Source organism: Lepisosteus oculatus, chromosome 28 (genome assembly GCF_040954835.1).
Source record: "Lepisosteus oculatus isolate fLepOcu1 chromosome 28, fLepOcu1.hap2, whole genome shotgun sequence".
Classification (NCBI taxonomy): domain Eukaryota; kingdom Metazoa; phylum Chordata; class Actinopteri; order Semionotiformes; family Lepisosteidae; genus Lepisosteus; species Lepisosteus oculatus.
Window position 1 is genome coordinate 9454269 of NC_090723.1, and position 22154 is coordinate 9476422.

At 52.3% G+C, this 22154-nt stretch overlaps 2 protein-coding genes across 3 annotated transcripts; both read left to right on the plus strand.

The window, feature by feature from the left end:
• calcoco2 (calcium binding and coiled-coil domain 2) lies at window positions 1-13102 on the plus strand. Of its 2 annotated transcripts, XM_069185658.1 has the most exons (15): window positions 1-112; window positions 256-317; window positions 966-1203; window positions 2274-2376; window positions 3289-3437; window positions 3518-3643; window positions 4319-4531; window positions 4893-5020; window positions 5353-5443; window positions 6185-6346; window positions 7066-7260; window positions 8006-8101; window positions 8655-8820; window positions 9741-9775; window positions 11087-13102. In XM_069185658.1, exons 3-15 carry the CDS (start codon window positions 1024-1026, stop codon window positions 11252-11254), a joined length of 1812 nt encoding a protein of 603 aa, XP_069041759.1. In that variant the 5' UTR covers window positions 1-112; window positions 256-317; window positions 966-1023; the 3' UTR covers window positions 11255-13102. The 2 variants fall into 2 exon arrangements, with proteins under 2 accessions (XP_069041759.1, XP_069041760.1); XM_069185659.1 differs by lacking the exons at window positions 1-112; window positions 256-317 and adding an exon at window positions 683-763.
• A 3593-nt stretch (window positions 13103-16695) lies between these two features.
• atp5mc1 (ATP synthase membrane subunit c locus 1) lies at window positions 16696-20314 on the plus strand. The gene is made up of 5 exons (XM_006638325.3): window positions 16696-16803; window positions 18073-18120; window positions 18532-18609; window positions 19049-19236; window positions 19907-20314. Exons 2-5 carry the CDS (start codon window positions 18082-18084, stop codon window positions 20019-20021), a joined length of 420 nt encoding a protein of 139 aa, XP_006638388.2. The 5' UTR covers window positions 16696-16803; window positions 18073-18081; the 3' UTR covers window positions 20022-20314.
• Window positions 20315-22154: the final 1840 nt, after the last annotated feature.

Genomic DNA, 22154 nt, shown 5'->3' on the forward strand with positions numbered 1-22154 from the left:
GCCTAAATATTTACTGCCTTGTGCTTTTATTACAGGGGAGGATGTCAATCAAAAACTAGTTGCTGGAAATAACTTGTCCCTCACCTGTGAGTGAGTCAGAGTATTAAAACAAGTGAGTAACCAACATCACCGACCCATTACAGTTATAATCTGACGTATCAGCATTAACAGCGACAGCACTGCGCCTGGTAAAACTGTATTTTTTTCTCAGGCAGCGCAGGTACTAAAATAAGTTTCGCTTTCTTTCTTCGGCAGTATCGGTGTGTTACAGACTGCGCCAGAGAACGACACAGAGCAGGAAGTCTTCAGGAAACTGGGTGAGTTTCTGGTTTTTTATTTTTTAAAATGTTCTGGTTTTGTAATAATCAAGGCCGGGGGTGGGGGGAATGAAAACGGTAGTGGTGCTGGCATCTTTGCGAGCGGAGAAAGCGGTCTCTTCTCGTGTCTGAGAAAAACAGATTTAAATCACAACGAGTCCGCTGCGCAGACTGGCAACAGTAGCCGAGAAGAGCAGACGGAGCTGATGGTGGAGATGATGACTATCAACAGCAATAATACATGTGGAAGAAATGTCACACTCGTCTCCATTGTCGTAAACATTTTTAAAGCCGTCATATCAAAAGTGAAACTTGAAAACGGTCACACGGTGTCTTTGCAGCTGATCAAGTTACACTCCTGCGCGAGTAACTTCTAGACACTTGCCGGACTGTCCTTTGAAAGCGGCTCTTCCTATAAGAGACAGCAGGGGACTTGACTATTATCGGTATAATTCGGGTCAATCCGGTGTCTTTGTACGGTGTATTCTTTATCCCGGGCTTTCCCGAGTTGATCCCGGGCTCTGTTTTTTCCCCACGATACGGGTTGTGTAGCCTGGGAAGCCTCCCTCGGCTCCACCGCGGAGCGCTGGACGGACTTGACTCGGCCTACAGCGCTGAGTAACACGCTGTTTTGTTTTTTTTCTTAAGTCACAGGCGGAGAGCTCTCTTCACCCCTGGGTGTGTGTCTCGTCCCGCAGAGTCCAGCATGAGCGAGGGCGCAGAGGAGCCCCCTACCTCCGCCGTCATGCCGGGGTCGTCCACGTACTCCCAGGTGGTCTTTAACAACGTGGGCCAGGCGTACCCGCCGGACAGCGCGGTGAAGTGCGAGTACACGGTCACCACGCAGTTCAAGCCCAACCGGCGGGACTGGCTCGGCATCTTCAGAGTGAGTGGTGGGGAGGGATTACTGAATTTGTACAGAAATAGTCTGTTGACGCGACAAATTCCTTCATGTGAATTATTTCCACTTCTACAGCATGGTGAAGTAGTTTGTTGCGGATTCCCAGAACCCAGAAGTTGAGATGTTTTTTTTTTTCCCCATCAGTTTCAAATTTGTCATGTTTGGCAACACAGCTCGATCAACAGGGGGTGGGAGACCTCTAAGTAAAAGCAAGGGTGCTAATTTAAAGTGGACCAGTAGGTGGCGCTCATCCCTGTGAAGTGAAATTCCCAAACGCAGGGCCCGTATGGTAAAAGGGGACTGTAAGACGCTGTAGCAGGAGTTATTCTTTGACTCTTTGGATGGGACATTAAATCAAGGTATTGATTGCTTGCTCATTAAGGATCCCTATGCTGTGCATCAGAGTAGGGGTGTTAACTGTGTTGTCCTGCCTGAATTCCCTTAATTCAGCTGCTGAAGAAATCTCTCCCCTCACAGCTCTGCTGTGCAATGTGTCTGCTGTTCCTGCCAGTGCCCTTTGTCTGTTTTGCCCGGCCACGACTTCCTGCCTCCTGTCAGTGCGATCAGAGGCCCGAACGCCCAGTGACTCAGCCAGATGGGTCGATCGCTTTCACTTTTGGAAACCCAGGAGAAGCCGGCTGCCGGGACAGGCAGGAAGCAGGAGAGAATGCCGGGCGGAAAGGCTGTAGTCCCTCTTTCGGCGTTATTCCATTTTCCTGCCCCAGTACGACGCTGCTGTTATTTCTAAGCATTTTACGATACTCTGCCGCCAGGGGTGGGACTCTCTGCTCTGTTGGTTCCGATCGGAAAGCTAACGAACAGGAGCAGTTTACCGCTGTCCAGCAGCGCGATTCCGTGATTTCCGCAGTTAGGGGCATCTTGATCACAGAGCCGAGCAGTGGAATCATGCAGGCTCCCCACCCAAAGGCCATGGGGGTCTGCACAGCGTGCCCAGGGGTGCAGCGGGTGTGGGGCTGTGTGGGCGTCTGCAGAAGGTTCTGCTTCCTTCCCGTGGTGCGTGAGATCCGTGACGCCGTGTCCTTGTCCTCCTGCAGGTGGGGTGGAGCACCACCAGGGACTACTACACCTTCGTGTGGGTAGCGCCCCCTGCTGACTCAGAGGGGGAGGCACTGAAGGAGCAGCAGGTGGTTTTTCAGGGTGAGGCTCTGGGTGCCCGTGCCTGACGCGACACACACAGACACACCCTGACACGTGTCGAATTCCACAAGCTGCAGTTCCCCAACCGGCTCTGCTCTGCCCCAGGAGGCCCTGCTCTGCCCCAGCCCTGCCCCAGGAGACCCAGCCCTGCCCCAGCCAGCCCTGCCCCAGGAGACCCAGCCCTGCTCTGCCCCAGCCCTGCCCCAGGAGGCCCTGCTCTGCCCCAGGAGGCCCTGCTCTGCCCCAGCCAGCCCTGCTCTGCCCCAGCTCTGCCCCAGGAGACCCAGCCCTGCCCCAGGAGGCCCTGCTCTGCCCCAGCCAGCCCTGCTCTGCCCCAGCCCTGCCCCAGGAGGCCCTGCTCTGCCCCAGCCCTGCCCCAGGAGACCCAGCCCTGCCCCAGCCAGCCCTGCTCTGCCCCAGCTCTGCCCCAGGAGGCCCTGCTCTGCCCCAGCCAGCCCTGCTCTGCCCCAGCTCTGCCCCAGGAGGCCCTGCTCTGCCCCAGCCAGCCCTGCTCAGCCCCAGCCAGCCCTGCTCTGCCCCAGGAGACCCAGCCCTGCCCCAGGAGGCCCTGCTCTGCCCCAGCCAGCCCTGCTCTGCCCCAGCCCTGCCCCAGGAGGCCCTGCTCTGCCCCAGCCAGCCCTGCTCTGCCCCAGCCCTGCCCCAGGAGACCCAGCCCTGCCCCAGGAGACCCAGCCCTGCCCCAGGAGGCCCTGCTCTGCCCCAGCCCTGCCCCAGGAGGCCCAGCCCTGCCCCAGGAGGCCCAGCCCTGCCCCAGGAGGCCCAGCCCTGCCCCAGGAGGCCCTGCCCTGCCCCAGGAGACCCAGCCCTGCCCCAGGAGACCCAGCCCTGCCCCAGGAGGCCCTGCTCTGCCCCAGCCAGCCCTGCTCAGCTCGTGGCCTGGTGTCGTTGCAGCCTACTACCTGCCCAAGGAGGACGGCGAGTTCTACCAGTTCTGCTATGTGGACTGCAGCGGCCAGGTGAGGGGCGCCAGCACCCCCTTCCGCTTCCAGAACAGCTCGGACTGCAGCCTGGAGGCTGACCTGCTGGTCATCACCACACAGGTGCGCCGCCGCGCCGGGCTGGGGCAGTGCTGACAGGGGCGCTCTGACCCGGCCTGACCTGTGTCGGTGTGTGCGAACAGGAGCAGGTGGAGCAGGTGGAGAAGGAGAAGGCGGACCTGCAGAGGGAGGCGGACAGCCAGCGGGAGACCATCGCTATCCTGCAGGGGGAGCTGGAGGACAGGCTGCTGGAGCTGCGCCGGCTGAGGGTCTGTCTGTCTGTCCCCGAGCTCCTGTCCCTCTTCCTCCTGTCTGTCCCCGAGCTCCTGTCCCTCTTCCTCCTGTCCCTCTGTCTGTCCCTGAGCTCCTGTCCCTCTGTCTGTCCCTGAGCTCCTGTCCCTCTTCCTCCTGTCCCTCTGTCGGTGCCTGAGCTCCTGTCCCTCTTGCTCCTGTCCCTCTTCCTCCTGTCCCTTTGTCTGTCCCTGAGCTCCTGTCCCTCTTCCTCCTGTCCCTCTGTCTGTACCTGAGCTCCTGTCCCTCTTCCTCCTGTCCCTCTGTCTGTCCCCGAGCTCCTGTCCCTCTTCCTCCTGTCTGTCCCCGAGCTCCTGTCCCTCTTCCTCCTGTCTGTCCCTGAGCTCCTGTCCCTCTTCTTCCTGTCCCTCGGTCGGTGCCTGAGCTCCTGTCCCTCTGTCTGTCCCTGAGCTCCTTTCCCTCTTCCTCTTGTCCCTCTGTCTATCCAACTCTTGTCCCTCTTCCTCCTGTCTCTCCCTGAGCTCCTTTCCCTCTTGCTCCTGTCCCTCCGTCTGTCCCTCTTGCTCCTGTCTCTCTGTCCGTCCCTGAACTGGAGTGGCTCTTCGCCGTTTCGTTGTGCTGTTTTCTCGTCGAGAGACACGTAGAGCCGGAGCCCAGCAGCCCTGAGCTCTGGTGTGTTGCTTGACCTGCAGGACTCCAATGCCGAGCTGGGAGAGACGCTGGCGAAGCTGCAGCAGGAGAAGGCCACGCTGGAAAGAGGCAGGGAGGAGGAGAAGGAGCAGTGGGAGAGAGAGAAGGCGCAGCTGGTGGCAGAGCATGAGGCCGCCACTGCCCAGTGTGTGGTGGTGAAGCAGAAGCTGTCTCAGAGCTGTGGAGAGCAGAAGGGCTTCTTGCAAGAGAAGGAGGTAAGGAAGATGACCGAAACTTCAGTGGCCCACACCAGGGGACACGGGGCTCCCACAGAGGGAGTGATGCGATTGGCCCAGCATCTGGGTGGAGCGATGCGATTGGCCCAGCATCTGTGTACTGCAATGCGATTGGCCCAGCATCTGGGTGGAGTAATGCGATTGGCCCAGCATCTGTGTACTGCAATGCGATTGGCCCAGCATCTGGGTGGAGCAACGTGATTGGCCGAGGAAGTTTTCAGTCTGTAAATGTCATGTAAAACAAAAGCTGAAAGAGTACACGTCCACAGGCAGTGGATTTACACTTGAGAAAATGGGGAAAAAAGGTATGAAGTGATCTTCCCTCTCCCTGTCTGTGCAGGAGCTGCAGCAGAGTGTGAAGACCCTGCAGGAGAAGTACGAGCGAGCTCTTGCCAAGATCGCTGAGCAGCGGCAGGAGAAGGACGAGCTGAGGGGCCGCACCGAGGAGCAGGAGGCTGAGATTGCACGGTGAGTCACCCAGCACAGGAGCTGGGCCGGCCAGGGCCCCAGGCAGAGAGGACAAGCTTTCACTGGGCCAGCTGTCCGCTCTGTGCTGTCGGCTCACTGCGGAAGACATCGGGAGATATCCTCTACCTTGAGGAAGCAGGAGAACATCTTAATACTGAGCTCAGCACAAGAAAGGCTTCATGTGTGAGGTCGCTCAGTTCATCTTGGCCTTCAGGTTGCTTGTGCCTTCACGACCCCAGAGGCCCGTGTGACTGGGCACGGGGGTCTTTCTCCTCAGGCCTCACAGCCCTGGGCTGAGTCCTTGTGTCCGTCTCTCGCCCTTGTGTCCGCAGGCTGAAGAACAAGCTCAGGGAGCTGGATCAGGAGTTGAAGAGGGCCAGGGAGGAGCTCAGGAGCCAGGAGGACCGGGTTCAGCTGCTGCAGGTCAGGCTGGGGGGCTGGTGGCCCGCGAACGGAGCCATGATCATCCCCACGGGAGACGGAGACATTGCTGGGAATGCCAGAATCCCCCGTTCTGTTCCTTTGTGGGTGCTGTGCCACGGGGTGCCTGGATCTCATTTAAATGAGTTCCTCGAATTCGTGTTGCACATTTAACCTACAGGATCCCAAAGCTCTTTACACACAGAAAGGGACCCATTCGACCCCACTGTAGGGCAGCCCCACCCGTAGAGCTGGGGGCAGGAATGAGAGATTGCTTCGCCGAGGGGGAATTGAGGAGGAACAGAACGTACAAGCCCAGGTTGGAATCACCCAGGATATCAGGATAAACCCTTCCAAACAGAGCCATAGTATCTTAGGACTGGTTAGGAAAATCTGGTTCAGCAGGAGGAGAGCCACCTTCTAGGCTACCCACACTGCTGACAGCTATAGCCTGGTTTCTCATCCCAGTACTGACCAGGCTAGCTCAGCAGGCTGCAGGCTCTTCTTCTAGCTCTTCAACAAACCTTAGGGACCCCTAGGATGCAGGATGAGGGACCCCTGGGCTCGAGGAGCGTACGCTGGCCCGGTCTGCACATGACGCGCGTCAGACCCCGGCCGATGGCTCTCCTTCCCGATCAGCACCAGGGCTGCTGCCAGCCTCGGATCCTGCTGAGCCCGACACTGAAACCCGCCGGTGTGCCCCTTCAAACCCGTGGCCTGAGGCCGTTGTGCTCCGCTCCGCAGGTGGACCTGCAGAGCTCCCAGAAGGAGGCGGTGAAGCTGGCGGGCGAGCTGCGGGCGGCGCGGGCGGCGGCCGAGGAGGGCGAGAGGCTGCGCTCAGAGGTCCACGTGCTGAGGAGGAGCCTGTCTGAGAAGGAGGAGATGGGGGACAGCGCCAGCGAGCAGGTGGGGGTCCGGGAAAGGGCTGAGGGCTATTGGCTCTTGTACCGGTCTGCCAGCAGGGACTGCGGCTCTGCCCAGATTGTCAGGCTGCACCAGACTTTTACGCTGAAAGCCTCAGCGTGCAGCTCAACGCCTAGTATCTTTCTAGCTCCCCCCAGTTTTAAAACTCGGGAGCCATGACAGCACTGCAGCAGGTAGCAACGCAGTATTGTGTAATATGTGCCCTCTATGCAGGTTTGCTGGTAGGGCAGCGTGGTGGCACATTGCTGCTTCGCAGTTCTGGGGCCCTGGGCTCAATTCTGACCCTGGGGTGCTGTCTGCGTGGAGTTTGCATGTTCTCGCCATGTTTGCATGGGTTTCCTCTGGGTGCTCTGTTTTCCTCCCACAGCCTGAAGACACACTGGTAGGGGTGTGTGTGCGCCCCGTCACACACAGGTGTCCCATCCAAGGGTGTACCCTGTTTTGCACCTGTTGCTTGTTGGGATAGGCTCCACCTCCCCTGTGACCCTGTACTGCATGCAGTGATGAGAAAAGAGATCGCTGGATTTTTGCTGGTGACCACCACCCTTCACGTCCTTTCCAAACGGGCAGCAGAAAATAAACACTGTTGCGTTGCAGAACGATTTACCGTTCTCATTTGCAAGGCAAGCCTGTGCAGGCAGCCCTGGGGCGCCCTGGTCTAACCTGGGCGCCCCCGCCCTGTCGCTCTGTGCGCCCTGCAGAGCGAGGCCCTGTCCAGGCAGCTGCAGGAGCTCACAGGCCAGCTGGCGGTGGAGAAGCAGAGGGCGGGGCAGCAGTGCGAGGAGCTCAAGCGGGCGGGCGAGCGGCTGAGGGTGGAGCTGACCGAGTCCCAGGAGCAACTGAAGTACTGGACCAGGGGCTACGAGAAGATAAAGGAGATGAACAGCAAGGTGGAGGTACGGCCAGCGCCCGCCCCGGCTCGTGCAGGTCCAGTGCAGTTTCCCCAAAGGGGGGGGGGGGGGCCTCGGGGGACCCCAAAGCAAAGGCTGGCAGGGGGGCGGAGGTCTGGACTGTAACTGCAAGGCTGTTTGCCCCCTTGAGCCAGGTGCTTTGTTTTGAGTGCTCCAGGAAAACCCCTCAGCTGGACAAAGCTGGTGCAAATGTCTGTTTCTTTGGATAAAATGGCTCAGGATCTGCGCCTGTGGCTGGAAGGTTGCCGGTTCAAATCCCGCAGCCGGCAGAGGAATCCAACTCCGTTGGGCCTGAGCAAGGCCCTTCACCCCAACTGCTCCAGGGGCGCTGTATAAACGTCTGACCCTGCACTCTGACCCCCAGCTTCTCTCCCTGTCTGTGTGTCTCAGGGAGAGCAAGCTGGGTATGCGAAAAGACAAATTCCTAATGCAAGAAATTGTATAGGGTTAATAAAGCAACATTATTATTATTATTATTATTATTATTATTATTATTATAAAAAGTCTCGTCCACATAAATCAGTAAAAACTTCGGCGGTGCTGTGCCACAAAGCAGTCAAACCGCTCTTAATAAAATGAGTTTTGCTTTGAAAGGCACATTTTCAGTGTAAGGAACAGGTTGCATGTCATTTTCTTACATTGGCTCATACCGTGACAGCACCAGTGTGCGTGTGCGCGTGTGGGATGTGTAAGACTGCCTGTCAGCGGGTCCCTTCTCTGCTCTCTGCAGATCCAGCTGATGGAGGCGAGACAGAGCCTGGAGGAGCAGGCCAGCCAGACCCAGTTCCTCACGATGGAGAAGGAGGAGCTGGCCGAGGAGAAAAAGGTAGAACAGCACCGAACAGGAGCCACGAGCCCGGGCCAGCTCGGGCTTCGCTGAGCTGCACAAATGGAATCTCATCAGCACAGGAGAACCATGCTTGCAGAATGAGAAGCTTCACCAAGGTCTTTTACTCCACTAAAGGACAGGAGTGGAAGCTGCATAAAAGTGCATTTAAATCTGAGCCCAGTGGCACGTGTTTACACAAAGGGTTGTGGGAGTATGGAACATGCTCCCCAGCCATGTTGTTGAAGCCGAAACCTTGGCTTCTTTCAAGAAACAGCTGGCTGAGATCCTGGGATCAATTACTATCTCCTCTCATTTGTAACCTTTTTTTTGTTATGAGCCCAAAACTGTTAAAACCGTAGTCGTCTCATGCTTTTAACCCATTTACCTCACCTTCACACCGTGAGAGAGTAAACCTGCCCATATTTTCACTGCACTTGGCTCTATTAACACCAGGATCGGACATGGTGATCTCTTACAGCCGTGTCCCCAGATGGGTGGCGTTAATCGTTGTCCTGTCCTGTCCTGTCTGTGTGTGTGTGCTGTCCACCAGGCACTGGTGAGCAGACTGGAGAGACTGCAGGAGGAGATCGCCCATCTCCAGCGCTCCCCGGCCAGCATCACCCTACAGCACCCTAATCCCTACGTCCTTCCTGCCCCAATTGCGACAGTCCCCGCCAACCCTGATCTGACCTACGAAAGTCCCTACGGCCCTGCAGGTAACCTCCCCCTCCCGCTCTCTCCCAAGCACTCCTCTGCCTGGACCAGGTTTTGCTCAACATTTCCCTGTGAGGCTGCAGCTTTGATCTACCTATAAGGGGAACTGCAGTCCCCATTTCTCAGACTGGTCATTAAAATCTAAATCTCGGTAACAAAGCAAATTCATCGACGGTATTGCAATATTTTTACGAATTCCGAATTAAGCTCAAAATTGTGAACTTTGTAAAATGTTGCAGAGGGTTTATGGGAATTGCACCGTGATGCTGCCCTTCCTGCTCACTAGTCACTGTGATGTCTAATGTAATGTGATTTCTATTGGATTAAGAGAGATGTATTCACAAGCTGGCTTCTTTACAGTGTCAGAGAGCCGCATCACGTCAATAGACGGCCTGTTGCCTTATTCTGAATCTCAGAACATGGTGCTGTGCATGTCTGGAAATGTCATCTATTTGGTGATGTGAATCGGAGGTTTTACAAGCTACTGTGTACATTTCACTTGTACTCACCACTGCCGATTCTTTCTAACCCAGATATATAAAATAGTGCTGCAGTTCGCCTTTAACCCAAGCACTTTCTCCCTGACTCCCTGTGCCTGATCACTGTGTTGTGTTTGCTGAGTGACCAGGTCTGGCTCAGAAGGACCTCCTGCAATATTGAAGGTGTACAGATTAGCTGTGCTGGTCTGATGCTGTTCCACACAGCAGTGTGAGGAAAGGTATGAATTAAGATCCTGCTGAAGTCATACCTCGGACCTCCAGCACTCTCTGGAGCTCCAGTATCCTGACAGCTGTGTCACCAGCTGCTTAGCTTTCTCTACTGTTTGTAGCACCACGGCTTTGTGTGTGAGGATCCAGGAAGTTTTAAAATGTGTTTAAAAAAAAAGTGTGTAAATGAGTAATCATTTTTCTTTTCTTTCCAGTATCTCTTTTAAGAGAGACACACTCAAGAGCTGAGGTATGTGCACAATGCGGTTGTTTTATAGAAATGGTTTGTGTTTCCAGGACAGGAAATAGGTCTGTGTCAGGTTTCAGGTTCACAGTGAGGGAAAGAGATGCAGAATCATTCAAGTGTTATTCTTCAGGAAGAAGTGCAAATCACGGCCTGATGGTGACTTTTGCATGTTTTTATTTGTGTTCAGAGAACACGTCAGGGCTGTGAAGATTAAAGATCTCTCCAAGCCCATTGTTTCTCATCTCACCTCTGATGGCCACGACCACTCTAATCTCTCCGTCTGTGTTCTCAAAGACGGTTTTCCGAACTCATACATCAGAAAGACCACCGAAACTAAAATTATTCTGCAGCTAAAATCACACATTCTCCCTTCCCTTAACGACAGATTACTGTTCTTTTAAATTTTCTCCATTCATTGGAAGTTTCATTTCACACCTCTCTGCACCCATTCTGACTTCACACCACTTGATTGGCCTCTCTTTCTGTCCCCTGCTCCCGCCTCTCACTCCTCCTCCCTCCCAGCCTTTGTTCTCCCGCTACTTTACCTTTGCCTACTGCCCTGTCTCTCTCACACCTGAAGAAGGCTCCACGGCCGAAACGTTGTGTTCTCTTTCTTCTTTTTTTCAGCATGGAATAAACCTGTTACATGTTTTTATTTGTACGCATATTTTAAAATTCCCTCTGGGGGAATTGTTTTAAAAAAACTCCTCTGACAGATGTTTGAAGAAGGATGCGCTGTAGTGAAAGAGAGGAAAGCTCAGACACAAAGGCTTTTATGTGGTAAAAAGGGAGGAAGACTCACAGCTAAGGGGACAGGCTTACATGACAATATAGACACCGCCACCAGGGGGCACTGTTACCCACTGTCACTGCTCATCCTGCTCAATACTGCCAGTGCTTCTTCACCTGAGAGACCAGCTGAGCAGGGGCCCCTGCCAGACACAGACTCACCTCTCTGTGGACCTCCAATGCCCTTGTCTGGCCCTTGGAGGGCCACAGACACAAACATGACCCACACATGTTCCTGTGCAGCGCGCAGACAGGAAACCTGCCCCCTTGGTCAGGGGCAGCAGCTGCTCTGTGCTCTGTGTGTGGCCGTGGCTGGAGGGCTCTCTTACCGAGTGGTCACGGGGCTCAGTCTGGGAGGGCAATGGAACAACAGTATGGTCCACTCCAGATTTTATTGGGAAAAAAAAAACAATGTGCTGACAAAGTTAAAAGAAATAATATTTCCAGCTGCATAGCTATTCAGCCTGTGGTGAAGTGGAGTGGAGTGACGATGTCCTGTCTGTCTCTGTCTGGCCTGTGTCCCAGGATGAGGTGAAGTTGTGCCAGTACTGTCAGGAGCAGTTCCCGGGGATCAGCCAGGAGGAGCTGGAGGAGCACGAGCAGAGCCACAAGGTGTGCCCGTTCTGCAGCCTGATCTGCGACGCCCTGGAGCAGCAGGAGTTTGAGGACCACGTGTACGCCCACGAGGAATAGCGCGTGCCGCCACCACCGTCACGCTGCCTCTGCTCCGTTCCTCCGCCCGCTCCCCCAATCGAGTTGCCAACAGGCGGCACGAAGGAAGCTGACCGGTTCTCCCACAGTGCTCCGCAGTTCACTAAACAAACCCTTAGCCTTTGGCACGGACGTATGAGTCAGGCCCTGCTTTAACACACCAGGCTGGGTTAAGAAGGGATGTGTTCAATAAGCAGCACTCTCGTAGAGGGGGTGCCAAGGGGAGAGCTGAATGGCGCCGGGAGAGGGACAGTGGCACATTACGTTTGTAAACGTAGGTGTGGATCTGACGCCATTATCAACAGTGTAGAATTTACAGTGGTAAAGCAGATGAGGGCGAGTTCTCTCCGTACGAGGGACCCGTCTCATCTCCCAGCTCTGTGCACTGTCAGCTCTCTCACATGGAGCTCTGCTCCGGCTGGCCATGCACAGAGAGAGTTTCTCTGCTCCCTGGCGTTCTGGGTTATTTAACGCGTCCCAGACCCTGCTGTGTGTGTGCAGACACTGCGACCCCGTGCAGCTGAGCACCGTGAGAGGGCTGGTCTCCGATTCCTTCTGCAGCTCGTGTTCCTTCTCTGCCGCACTGCCTTAGACGTGATGTACTGTACGCGGAGGTGGTAAACAGTGTCCGGGTGACATCACTTGTTTTTCAGCCGCACTATTTATTTTTCTTTCATTGTAATCAGTCAGAAATTAGAAGGCGAATCCGATTCGAAGCATGACGTCGGATAAATCTGAAAGTACCAGCCGCTGTTTTTGAGTAAATGGTTTCAGGCTCAGCATGGTTATTCCTACACAAGGCCCCGACTGAAGTAAAGAGGAAACGAGCTGGTGTGTCCGGGCTGCAGGACACTTCCCGAACTCTCTGCTGCTTCTGCTAACTGGACGATGCTCAGAGTTTAGCTGTGCAGAGTGCAGATTGTGGCCCAGTTCTGTCCTGTGCTTCAGTTATGCCTATTGCCATGATAGCAGGTTTTGGATGGGGTCTAGGGTGTAAAGGGAGCCTGGGATCTCAGTTCTTTTAGTTCCAAGAAATTAGGTCTGTGTGCACATGGGTTTCTGGAGAAAATCCCTGTTCAGCTCTCACTGAAACTCTACCTGTTTTTTTTGGGCTGAACAGAATGGGCCTAATGGATTCCTCTCATCTTTTCCTTCTGTTCAAGTGTCCTAATCTACGGCAGATATATGTGCTAATATATGTTCACTTATGTACTTTATTAATCCAATTATTGCCTTCATTACGCCACCCTACCATGATCTCCACTCTCTGACTCAAGGCTGGAAAGCACTGCTGTAAGAATCTCTTTAACCTGTTGCTCTCGCTGGTGTGGGGTCTGCAATGTAAGAAGTGTAGGGGCTATTTTGTAATATTGTTAAATAAATGTATCATTAAGAGAGTCGCGCAGAAGTGCAGTCTTAGTTGAAAGCGTCTTCAAACACTTGCATGAACCTTTAAAATCTTGGCAGACTGTGCCTTCAATTAATCAATTCACCAGAGACCTTGTCAGCTCATGATGGGCTTTGATACAGATCTAAAATAAGTGAAAGTCTAACAGAATATGCGTTCCACTTAGTGACTTTCATAGATCGTGTTGCTTCACAGGGTCTGCTGTGTGTACAAGGCTATTCAGGGTACAGGGAGAGGGGAGTCGGGGTCACCTGGCCAGAGGACACCCCCCCCTCTCCATCATGTCTGTGTTCAGACAACAGGTGAATGTACAGTATGTGTGGTGGGGTTCCAGTGTGCTTATAACTGTTTTCCTTATTTGCCTTCTATTGTAATCCCTGTATAACCTCAAATAAATACATAAAAATACATTAAAAAATAAATACTAGTCTGATATTTTGAGAATCTAGGATTCTTCATAATAATAATGGATCTTAAAGCAGAATGTTTTTTAACGATAAGGTGAGAAACGTTTTCAACTTCAAACACGGCCGATTTAATTGCTTAACTAATCCTATACAGAGCGGTGAGCCTGTCCTTTTTTTTTTTTTGAACGTGTATTTGTTCATTTGAGAGCCTCGCGGGTTCGGGTTTCACGGGTGTCTGAAAGCCAAGGTTTAAAAGATCGCGTTTATCTAGTTTACAGTTTAGGGTCGATCGGGTAGTTCTCGCTCGAACATTAAGCACGGTCGCCGTGCGCCCTCTGGCGGCGAGAGGCAGCAGCACAGACTGATGGAGCGGAGCGGCGTCCGTCACTCGCTCACTTTCTCGCCGCTTCACCGGGAGCGACATTAATAATTAATAACACTGAGGCGTGATTCTCGAATTCCAATTGCCAAATCACTGCACCGGCACGCCAGCGGGGTACGGAAGACTCAGTCATTAACTATGAGGAAAAAAACGTGGTCAACTGTAACTGTAAAAGACCGAGATGGATGGATTTGCAACACGACGGCTGCAGAAACAGTCCCTGTCGGTTTTCAGGTTCATTCCATTTTCTCTCTCCCCGTCTCTTCTATAATAATCCTTTCCCAGGAATAATAGTTTTCCCAGGAGTCTCCCATCCAGGTACTGACCAAGCTCACACCTGCACACAGAGCTTCTGGCATAATAAGACGTTCAGGTGGAGAAGGCTCACCTTAAGATCCATGAAGTTCACCTCACCTCCGCAGCCAAAACGTTGTGTCTCTTTTCACCATGGAATAAACTTTTACCTGTGAAAATAATATTCAGACCGTGTGATTTTAATAGATGACCAAGTGGAAACATGTGAATACTGAATAGTACGTAGCACTGACCCTATTGCTAGCAACCTCTGCTCCTTGAATACTGATTAAAGATCTTTACTGACTGGTGATCCAGTCGGTCTGTCCGCCAGGCAGACCCCACCGACACAGGGCAGTCCGCCCCCTGTCACCACGGGCCGGGGCCGGAACACCTGGTGGGGAGAGGAAACAGCTCCACCTGCTGGCCCAGACGCGTCACTGACCGCCACAGTCCGATTCTCTTTTTAAATTTTTATTTATGCTTAACAAAAGAACAAACATTACAATACAAACAAGAGTACATATAACAATTCCAAACAAAAATATCGTCAGGGGTACATACTACTACATCAATTCAAGTTATGAAAAAAAGATTAAACAAATTAAATAAAAATAATGTCCGCACCGCTTTCATATTTTTGCATTTCGAAATAGTCTGCAAATACCCCTTTACTTCCATTTTAAAATGCTCAAACACAGGGTACCTCCCAGACCACTTCATTTTATGTATGTGATAACGTGCCAATATAACAATTAAATTTATTACAAAAGAAATTTTTATTTTGTTTTCACTGGGGCTGAAAAGTCCGATTCTCCTCAGACCGCAGCTCTCGAACCCGCCTCCGCAAGGCCCTGCGGCCGACCGGAGCAGTCACTTAAACGACTAACCCAGCGATTTGTATGTACACAGGATCTTCCTTGAGGTCCTTTACAGTAGACAAAATATTCAAGACCTTCGTTTAATGAAAGTACCTTTCATGGTGTTTGCTATGCAACACCATGGATCCCGGTGAGAAGCATCACAGCCTTGCAGTTAATTAAATAATTGACACCTGAAGAAGGCTCCACGGCCGAAACGTTGTGTTCTCTTTCTTCTTTTTTTCAGCATGGAATAAACCTATTACTTGTTCCTTTGCAGCCTACGCATGCTGACGCAGCTACCCACCATTAAATAATTAGACCCACTAGGAAACAGAGCTCGAGTGGGACACAAGCCAGCAGGCTGCAGCCCCCCCGGGAGGTCTGCAGAGACCCCTCTCCCACCCTTCCTGGAGCTGCCTCCCTCACTGGCCGAGAAACACCGCGATTCCCCCCCCATCACAGCTGCCGCCCAGATGTTCACTCACATCTGGTCCGTGCCCCTCGCAGAAAGCGCCTGAGACGAGAAACCACCTCTGTGCACGAAAACGTGGATATGGGTCAGTCGGAAAAGAGTGCCCAACGGTTGCGCGTCGTCTTTTCGTCGGCGTGTTTTTGTTTTGACACGCTGATTTTGCACGGGTGTTGAAAATCTCAAAGTGTGGAAAATAATGGTATCTGTGCTGTGGTTCCGAACTGTATGCGGGGGAAGACGAGACCTTTCCACGACGGCACGTGAAGTACTTCTCTATTCGTTTTCACTGTTATTTCTAGTGAAGCCAAGATGCTGGGGTGATTTATGTTCCCTTAATCCGGCTAAGGTCTGCGCTCGCTGTGAGAATAAAGATGATATACGCTCCGGGCCGGAGAGCAGCGCCCTGGATCCCGCTGTACCCATGCCCCCGGCCTCTCTCTCTCTCTCTCCCCCTCTCCCTCTGCCTCAGGCCGCGGCTGTTCACCGGCGCTTGCCGGTCTCAGCTCGAGTTTCCCCGCAACACACTGTTCCTGATTTTGGTCATCGTAATACAGCTAACTTGTATGGAAAGATCATTTAAAAAAAAACACCTCTCTCTCTCCGTGCTGTACAAATTTTTCACTTTACCGAGGGAGTTTAACAGATAATTAAGGTGTGTGTTTGGTTAATGGAAAACAAGAAACTCTCGGTCGTGCGCCAGGCGCTGTCTTTCTTATATTTTCGCCCGTTTAACAGCAGTAAAAGGTTTGTCGCCTGTTTTCAGTTGGATTCCCCCGATTTTGATTAATTGCCAACTTTATTTGAATATATGCGCCAATGTGCTGCCAACGTTATACATTATCACATAATGTACTGCTTAATTTAATGAGGTTACTGATCAGCCGCACGTTTATAGAATCGCTCCGCAACCGGTCCGGATTTGCGGTGCTGTGCGGCGCCCCTTGTACTTCACATACCGCGTAAATCACGAAATCTGCCACACAGAGGTTAAACACTATTTCGGCTTCAGGAGCAATTTCTTTGCATTACTTCTAAACACCATAAAAGAACCTGTACGAGCTACATTAATTGTAAACGTCTCACACTGGCAGACTAATCCCTCTTGAAGAGAACCAGAAAAACTCTTAAACTTAATCGCCATATGCTTCGCATTAAGGTATCAGATGGAACCTTTTTCCCCCCCCAAATAGGAAAAAAAAACTCGGTCTTTACCCTCCAATCCACCAGGGGTTAGCACAGAAACAGACACAGTCGTCCTGCGAGAAACACAGTCAAGCCGCTCCGGTTGTAGGCGGGACGTCCTGTAATCTTGGCCAATGGAGATCGAAGACGCCAGATTCAGCCCGGAAGAGGTTTTGAGACCAACCCTCCAATGAGAAACGATGTGGTGCCGGTTTGCCGGTCACGCTTGCCAATCGGATTGAGGGGATGCGGTGACGTCACCCCGCGGACCAATAGCGCGGCGCGACTGCTGTCCCGGTGGCTTCACCTCCGGATCTCCCATTGGTCACTTGCAAGGTTGGTCTCTGAACCGGGGCCAATGGCGTGCAGAGGAGACCCGGCGGTGGCCAATGGGGGTTGAGGACAGTGCGTCGGGTGTTATAAATGACAAGGTGACAGGGGAGGCCGGTTTATTCAGCCGCTGCTGCGTCGCTTGTAGCGTGTCACTGCTTCCCAACCTGTGAGAGCGCCGCAAAAAACCCCGGTAATGGTCCATTTTGTTGCATGTCTTCTATATTGCAAATGGCCTGTTATCGTCAGGCCATTTATTAAGCAGATCATCTTTTTTTTTATTCATTTTTTAAGTGAATGTTAAAATGGTTGGGCCTCGGTTGTCTTCCATGTTCTGCTTGTGCAGAGTCTTAAGTCCGCCTGGCTGTGTGACCTTTCGGGTTGGCATCGCCTCAGTAAGCTGGTCGGTCATTCCTCTGTGAATCACTCAGCCTAGCCAGGGGGTTGCACTCGATACAAGCTGGGAGCGAGCAGCTTTTTCTGCACAAGCGGGAGACCTGCGGGTTTTTTTTTTTCCTGCAAGATGTCTGACGCGTCCTGGGCCTGGGCGTCGGTCCAGCCCGGAGAGCAGGTCTGCAGCTGATATTTGAGGTCTTCCCCAGAGGTGTTTCAAGTCTTTTTTTTCTTCCCCCACCGCGATCGAAGGGGGTCGTTTTGAATTTGTGAAATTCGTGTCCGCCTGGGCAGGTCCCAGTGCTGTAGTTTCCCTCATGACCTTCACCGCGGAGAGCTGTGTGCGGCACTTGCCCCTGTAATCCTGACCCCTGGTCTCATTCTTCTGAATGAAAAGGGGCAAGTGGTTTTCTCGGCGACTGTAAACGAAAAATCTTCTTTTTATGCGCAAGAGGTAACGGCAATGCCCGCCCCCAGCACAAAACCGAGCTTTTCTGACAGTGACAGGTCAGAGGTACCTTAACAGTGTTAACCGAGAACATTGCTTGTTTGAGGAGGAGCGATTAGATCAGGATATCGACTTGGTATTTTTTTAAATACGTTTTGTATGCCAGTGTTCAAAATCTGGAAGTACGTCCTTTTTTCCGTTTCCAGTAATAGCTTAGCGCTAATTCAACACAACGTAACGTTAGGTCCTGTGTCCCCTGTACTTCTGTACCGGCCTGTGAAGGTGGGGGGTGCCTTGCCCTTACCCTAAATTTCAAAATTAGTTATCTAGTTTTTTTGCGTGAGAGTCTCTCCCTTCGAGGCAATCTGCTGTCACAGTACAGGTTGGGGTGTTTGTAACGTTTTGTCTTGGAGTGTAGAAATAGGTTCTAGCTAGGATAAGGGTATTGTCGGGCTGCTCCTGTGTATTAACACCATAAAATTGTTCAAATCCATTTGGTCTTCACCCATACGGAGTTATTGAGGCATCTTGACTTGTTGTGGGGTGTGACTGTCCCCCTTTATTCTTAAAAATGTTCGCGATGTAGACCTGTGCTAAGTTTGTCCCTCTTTCTCCTCACAGGCCTTCAGGATGTACACCTGTGCTAAGTTTGTCACCTCACCTGCTGTGGTAAGTTGCACCCCGGATCTTTGCCGGAGGTCTGCTTGCCCACCTCTTTCAGAGGGGTTTGGTCTCTCCCTGTAGCTGTAGGGAGGAAGGCTTTGGGGAAGTGAGGTCAGGAATCGCACCAAGGGTTTGGGGGTGGGAGGGTAGTGGTGCTGCAGCTGGGAGGAGAGTTCCTCAGGTCCCCTGGCTGCTGGCGACGGGGAGCTGGACAGGTTGAAAGGTCACCTGGCTGCTGGCTTCTCGCATGGGGGAGGCAAACGGCAGGACTGCAGCTGAGAGAAAGCTGGTCAGTCGGGGTGCCTCAGTTGTCAGGCCCAGTGTTCTGGAGTGTAGCTTTTACAGAGGTCAAGGGGGGGCACTCAGAAATGCTCACACCCCTCTTTCTGACTCCTGACCTTCTGCTTTCCCCAACAGTTGCGCAGTGGCTCCAGACTCCTGGCCCGGCCCCTCTCGGTGTCCGTGTTCAGCAGGCCTGGTACCGCGAGCGAGCAGGTGAGTTTCTGGGTGGCGCACCTGGTGCCTGTTCTGTTGAACCCGTCCGCGTTGGTGGGCCTTCGAGCCGTGAAGGTCTGGCTGTGCTGAGATCAGGCCCGATGAGATTTGATTTCCTGGTTGTGAGCCACATTTTTTTACCAACATAGTTCAGCTTTTTTATTTTACCATTAATCGTCCAATTAAAAAAAAAAATTGAGGGGTATGTTTAGCCTCCTTGAGCATCTGTTTACCCTCACATGTAGCCATCAGAATTGTGGATATTTTGCATCTTTGCATTGCAATCTGTATTCGTTTTGAAATATTGTATGCATTGGCGCACATCAGTGTTCTCTTGCTGTACTGGATGCAAATTGCACTAGCTATTGCTGAGGTAGTAAAGGATTATAATAGTGTTGTGCAGGCAGGATGAGTAAAACGCCTTCTCTTCTGCCCTCAGCCCCTATTGCCCCACAGCAGGGTGACGGGCCTCCAGGTTGTCTCCCGGGGGTTCCAGACCAGCGCGGTGTCCCGGGACATTGACACCGCTGCCAAGTTCATCGGCGCCGGAGCCGCCACTGTGGGCGTGGCGGGGTCCGGCGCGGGGATCGGCACGGTGTTCGGCAGCCTGATCATCGGCTATGCCAGGTAAGACCCTGCCCCCAGCCTGGGTGCCATGTTCAGGGCCTGTGACTCGGCGCCTCTCTCGTATGCATTTGTCTTGCATCCTTGAACACGGACTCCTGTAGGTCAGGCCTGCTTCAGGCTCGTTCGTAAGAGGCGTTTTCATTCCGGTGCACTCCTGCATTCACATGGGAGGGCTGTACTTGCTATATGTATAAAGGGTACTGATGCTCCTTTAAGAGCATAAAGGTTATGACGGGACCCTCTGTGGTCGGTAAGGCTTAAGAGCACGGCCTGAAATGCATTCATAAGGGTTACTAAAGCAGGACCCCAGAGTTCGATGGGCAGAAAGGTTAACAGTTTTCCTCCAGTGCCGATGGATGCTGGGCAGTTCACTGAAGGCCCATGCAGAAAGCCTTTGTACATGGCTTGTCATGAATGCCTGCTTCTCCACTTGTTAAAATGGGCCTCCTTAGCTTGTGCCCTTCCGGATGCAGCACTGTGGCGTGACCGGCGTTTTGATTTAGAGGGATCAGCAATGTTAAAGTTAGTTTGTTGCGTTCGAGCTCAGTCAGTGAGGAGCTGTAAAAAGGGCTACAGGTAGGACAGTCCTGCTTGTAAGAGGTGGCGCAGGAGTTGTTGAGGCCGAGGTGGTGCCAAGTGTCCTGATCCCTGACTGTCCTCCTCTCTCCAGGAACCCCTCCCTGAAGCAGCAGCTCTTCTCCTACGCCATCCTGGGCTTCGCCCTGTCAGAGGCCATGGGGCTCTTCTGTCTGATGGTGGCTTTCCTCATCCTCTTTGCTATGTAAATTTTTTTTTTCCCCCTCCCCTCTCTGCTCCCGGTTTTTTTTGCGTGCTCCCTTGGGAAGGGGGTGGGGGGCTGGGGGGGACTCGCCAGGTGTCTCCCTACTACCCCCGCTGCCCCAAAACCATCCTCCTGGGGGGGTCAGGCTCAGACGTGCAGCTGGTGAGGCCGTGACATCGCCATTCCAATCGTACTGAAATGAAACGGATTCTACCTTGTTTTTTTTTCAACATTTTATGTGAGATCTCATCAACATTTAGGCAAAATTTGTCTAAATAAATAGTTGGGAAAACCTAAGTTGTTGTCTTTCTTTCTCCTGGCCTGCACTTCCCTCAAGTGTGGGGTGTTAATTGCAGAGTCTGACTAAAACCGATGCAAGAAAGGATGAGGTTTGAGGAACAGGGGGTAATACTGTAAGGTCACCCCCCTATTTGGGTTTGTAGCCTCCTAGTTTGAGGCTTCAGCTGACAAACTTCAGTCTGGCTCTGAGCCGAGGGATCAAGTTTTGAAAACTTGTGAAGTTCATTGAAGGCTTTATTTTAACTGAAATCTTTGCCCTTAACTGTTTATTTTTAGTGTGGATTCTACAGAGTATTTGCTGGCTTTCATGTCGAAAGTGCCTGCAGAACTCAATTCGGGGTGAGCTGAATTAGGCTGAAAGGATCTGAATTCATAAAGCCAACAACTCCCAGTTGAAGAGCTGGGAGAAGACCGTTACCTCAGTCCGGGTCAGCCAGGGACCTGGTTTTGGGATGGAAGCCTGTATCCAGTCCAGTCCTCCAGGACCAGCAGTGGGCTGCTCTGCGCCAGTGGTTTCATCCTGGACTGGTCCTGAGCCAGCTCAAGGGTACCTGCAACACAGCAGGAACTCCAGCTGGATACACTGTTCAAAACCCAGCCAATGGAGATGCAGTCACACTCTCAAGGGCTGTAAATGGTTACTACAGCTGCTGTTAATTAAGCAATTGGCAAACTGCTGCTGTTGCAATAGTGGGGAACTTTCACCTGCATGCCTTTATTTTAAATGGTGATTGAGAGAAAAATCAATAAAAATTAGAATAGTTTCTCAAAGGGAGAAACTGCAGTTTGTATGCAAGGGGCAGAAATGACATGCTACATTACTCACTTTAAAACTGTTGGTGATATTTACATTTTTTTTAGTTGTAGAAAACCTTTCCTTTGCTCAATAGTGGCTTATGAGCAGTCACTCACTTAAAGCAATTTGTTTGGTTATTGGCTCTTCGATGGCTGCAATTGTAGGTGTATATATTAGATCTCTCCTAAATCCTATAGCAAAACAGCCTCTCCTAGTGTAGCTCAATGAACTGCCTTCTACAGAAAATGGGCCCCTTCTCATTTTAGACTGATGCAACAAAGCTGTTTGTTCTGACAGGTGCCCCCACTTGCTACTCGGTAATACAAGTATGAATAAATGCCCAACTGAAGTGACCTTATGATCACGATGGGGTTGTTTGTGAAATGATTTACAATCACACAGCTGTCAGGTGAAACGGTAGCTCTTACCCGTGGGCTCTGGTCTGGAGAAACTCAAGTTCCAGCACGCAATGGTGAAAAGCCTCCAACACCCAGGAGCACCGCCGCGCCGAAGTGCCTGGAGTCAACATTTCCACCCCATTAAAATGCATTCGTCGAGAAACTTTACAAGGTTGTTTTTCTTTACGGCACTATGTCAAGGTGAGGGTAAAAAAAAAAAATATTCGAGAAATGTATGAACATTTTGCCGTTTGGAAGCACCTTGCCTTGATTTGAAGAACAGGTCCCCCGCATTCTGGAAAGGTTCCTCGACGGAAAACGGCGTCAAGCCGCGAACTTGTTCCACGGTGAAACTTTGAGCCCCAAAGTGAGGCTCCGGTCCCGCTGTTCCCCTGACCCTCTCGGGGCTCATTCGAGGAGTGGGACACTGGTCGGTGTCTGAGACACAGGGCCCCCGCTGTCCGACTGGGCAAAGCCGGAGAGGAGGCCGCACACCTGGGGACAGGTGCTAAACAGGTGGGGGGCCTCGTGACGCTCCCTTCGCTTGTTGCCAGGTTATCTCAAAACAGGGTTTGAATTATTAGTGTACCCCTCATTGTGCATCACCCCCGGTTCACACTGAATCACCGGGCTTGTGTGCGAC

Bases quoted from the DNA above. Each gene is read 5' to 3' on its own strand.
- calcoco2 (XM_069185658.1), top strand. From the start codon at position 1,024: ATGAGCGAGGGCGCAGAGGAGCCCCCTACCTCCGCCGTCATGCCGGGG. The intron at 2,377-3,288 runs GTGAGGCTCTGG...GTGTCGTTGCAG, and splicing joins GCAGCAGGTGGTTTTTCAGG to CCTACTACCTGCCCAAGGAG. The intron at 7,261-8,005 runs GTACGGCCAGCG...TGCTCTCTGCAG, and splicing joins AGATGAACAGCAAGGTGGAG to ATCCAGCTGATGGAGGCGAG.
- atp5mc1 (XM_006638325.3), top strand. From the start codon at position 18,082: ATGTACACCTGTGCTAAGTTTGTCACCTCACCTGCTGTG. The intron at 18,610-19,048 runs GTGAGTTTCTGG...TTCTGCCCTCAG, and splicing joins CTGGTACCGCGAGCGAGCAG to CCCCTATTGCCCCACAGCAG. The intron at 19,237-19,906 runs GTAAGACCCTGC...TCCTCTCTCCAG, and splicing joins CTGATCATCGGCTATGCCAG to GAACCCCTCCCTGAAGCAGC.